The 2985-nt window shown below is 33.6% G+C and overlaps 1 protein-coding gene across 1 annotated transcript; it reads left to right on the top strand.

Annotated features, from left to right (window-relative positions):
• The first annotated feature begins 463 nt into the window (after nucleotides 1-463).
• Nucleotides 464-1485, top strand: LOC111383997 (ethylene-responsive transcription factor WIN1-like). Its single transcript, XM_023008196.1, has 2 exons — nucleotides 464-654; nucleotides 788-1485. Exons 1-2 carry the CDS (start codon nucleotides 563-565, stop codon nucleotides 1239-1241), a joined length of 546 nt encoding a protein of 181 aa, XP_022863964.1. The 5' UTR covers nucleotides 464-562; the 3' UTR covers nucleotides 1242-1485.
• Nucleotides 1486-2985: the final 1500 nt, after the last annotated feature.

Raw genomic sequence — 2985 nt, 5'->3', positions numbered from 1 at the left:
TCCATATGGCCTTGTTAGAACAAAGTGCCGACTTCCATTTATTAGTCTAGGACAAATAAATTTTTGATATAAACATGAGTCGTATTTGCTCGTGTTTCTCTATGGACGAACCCTATTCAGGTCATCGCAAAATAATTGAAGGCACTTAACGGCATACTTAAATAATATAAATGAATAAATGTTGAAAAGATTCACTACTAAATAAACAAAATTTATTTAACGACATTAAATTATCTTATATATTAAGTTCTAATAGTTTTGGACACATATTAAAATATTATAAATCTCAACATATTTACCAACAAAGGGATAGTACAACGGCCAGACAGGACAGAGGAGCACGAGGAAGAGGCCCAAAACTCGTAATTGCTGTGGGGATTTAAAGGACCATCGTTTCCGAAAAAGGGGTAACCGCCATTATGCACCTTAATTTCTGTTTAAATGCTAAAATGGTACTGAAAAAATTGTATATCCAGAACTAGAATTTATTGAACCTGCCTCAACCCCTTAAATTTGCACGTTCCTCAACACATTTAAATCTGAGTCTCCATCTTCCATTCTGATGGAGAAAAACATGGCGAAATCCAAGAAATTCAGAGGCGTCAGGCAACGCAATTGGGGTTCGTGGGTGTCCGAGATTCGCCACCCTTTACTGTAAACTTCTCAATCCAGTGCCATTTATTTGCACACTGTAAATCTGTATTTTAGATAGATATAGCATGTTTGCATGTAAAGCCCTATAGGTATGTGGATATCCCCCAACAAATCATTTGTTTTCATTTTACAGGAAGAAGAGGGTGTGGCTGGGGACGTATGATACAGCTGAGGAGGCAGCAAGGGCTTACGACGAGGCTGCGGTGTTAATGAGTGGAAGAAATGCTAAAACCAACTTCCCATGTGAGACGAATGAAGATGGAAATGTCAAGTCTATGTCATCACCATCTTCTTCATCTCTTTCGTCAATTTTGACTAAGAAACTTCGCAAGTGTGGTAAATGGCCATCGCCTTCTCTCACTTGCCTAAGGCTCGACACCGAGAAGTCCCATATTGGGGTGTGGCAAAAGTCGGCCGGAGCAGAATCGGATTCAAACTGGGTGATGACAGTTAAGCTTGGCAACAAGAACAATGAGCTCGATAAAATATTGCCGGAGGTAACACCGGAGAGAGAATGCAAGAATGGATTGAACGAAGAGGAAAGGATTGCTTTGCAAATGATTGAGGAACTTCTGAACGTGAATTGACCTCTTGACATTATCATTCTTCACCGTAAATGAGGCTAGTAATGCTGGATTAGTACTTCTATATTTTGGTTTTGATTCCATGGCCATAAAAGAATTATCTTCCTAATTATGGGATGGATGAGAAGAAATATGTCAATTATGGTATATTATTGTTAGGGGTTATCGTCGTACGTCAAAATATATTTCTTGCACTTATATATGTTTCGATTAATAAATAAATAAATTTATTATATTTGTGATTGTATCAAATCAACTACATCGTCGATATACTGTAAAGAAATATTGTTAAGCTCGACGAGATGTTCTATAAATAAAATTTGTACGTTCTACCAGGGCCGATTTCGAAAAGAGGCGAGTGAGGCCCAAGTCTCAGGCCCAACATTAGAGAAGGTCTCAAATTTTAGCCTCTTTCATTCTTCTTCTCCTCCTTTTTTTTTTCACGGAATTAGGTCCATCACGATTTTTTTATTAAATTTTGATAAATTAGGCCCATTCCATTCCATTTATAAATAAGGCCCAATAATGTTTTTTCAATGTGGGAATTTCATTTCAAAATTAGGTCTATTTCAAATACAAGAGAAATGCACAAGTGATTTAGGATTTCTCAAACTCATGTTGCAGTGATTTTTTACTTCTATTCAACTTATTCATCACATAGGTAGTATTCGATTTATTTGTTTAAAATAAGAGACATTATAGTTGACTTGGTAGAAATTAATGAAGATCCTGAAATTAAGAGCAAAGTCGAGTCCTTAGCAACATATAAATTTCAGAATTTTGAGTTCTTGCTTGACATGGTAATTTGGTACAGGTTGCTACATGCAGTCAATATTATGAGTAAATTTCTTCAAATCGAGAACAAGGATATTGATGATGTTATCGATCTCTTACAAGGAATTATTTCATTTCTCAAAAATTATAAAGAAATTGAATTTGCTATTGATCATGGATAAACTAATAAAAAGGGCAAGCAAATTAGGAATCGAATCGTATTCTGAGAACAACGTAACATTTGAAGAAAGAAGTAATTTGACGTAGGTAATAGTACTGTAAATCAATTAGTTGAGGAATCTTTTAGAGTTGAATACTTCATTTTCATAACTAATCAAACTCTATTTTCTCTAAGATTCGATTTGAACAATTTAAACAATATGAAGAGATATTTCGATTTTTGTTAAATTTGGAGAGTTTAAGGTGTGCAACTTTTTTCAATTTGTTGTAACGTTGTATAATCTTGAAAAGTATCTGAAACGTAATGGACGTTCTGATATTAATGGAAATGATTTATGTTTCGAGTTACATGTCTTGAGGTACTATATATCAAGTGAAGCAACGAGAGCAATTGAAATGCTATAATATTTGAAGACACCCCAAATGTTTATATTACTTACTAAATTTTGTTAACCATACTTTCTCTCCGATCGGCTATATAAAAAAGATTGAATGGATTGACTATATTATCAATTGAAAAAGAAATGGTTGAGCAGGTAGATTATTCAAATTTGATCAATATTTTTGACTCTAAAATTGCAAGATGAATAGTATTTATTTAATCATTTGAAACATTGTCGACTTTATTATTTGATTATAATATAAATCTTTTGTATAACACATTTTATTTGTTGTTTTATTGTTAAGTTACAAATTAACAAGTTAACTATTAACTTCACAATACACTTATAGATTTTGCATGTATACTACAATTTTGGGACCTAATTTCTCAGCCTCGAAAATCACAAAATCC

Source organism: Olea europaea, unplaced genomic scaffold, assembly GCF_002742605.1.
Source record: "Olea europaea var. sylvestris unplaced genomic scaffold, O_europaea_v1 scaffold2803, whole genome shotgun sequence".
Lineage (NCBI taxonomy): Eukaryota > Viridiplantae > Streptophyta > Magnoliopsida > Lamiales > Oleaceae > Olea > Olea europaea.
Note: the sequence above shows the minus strand (reverse complement) of the source record. Positions and strands in the feature narration are given on the sequence as shown.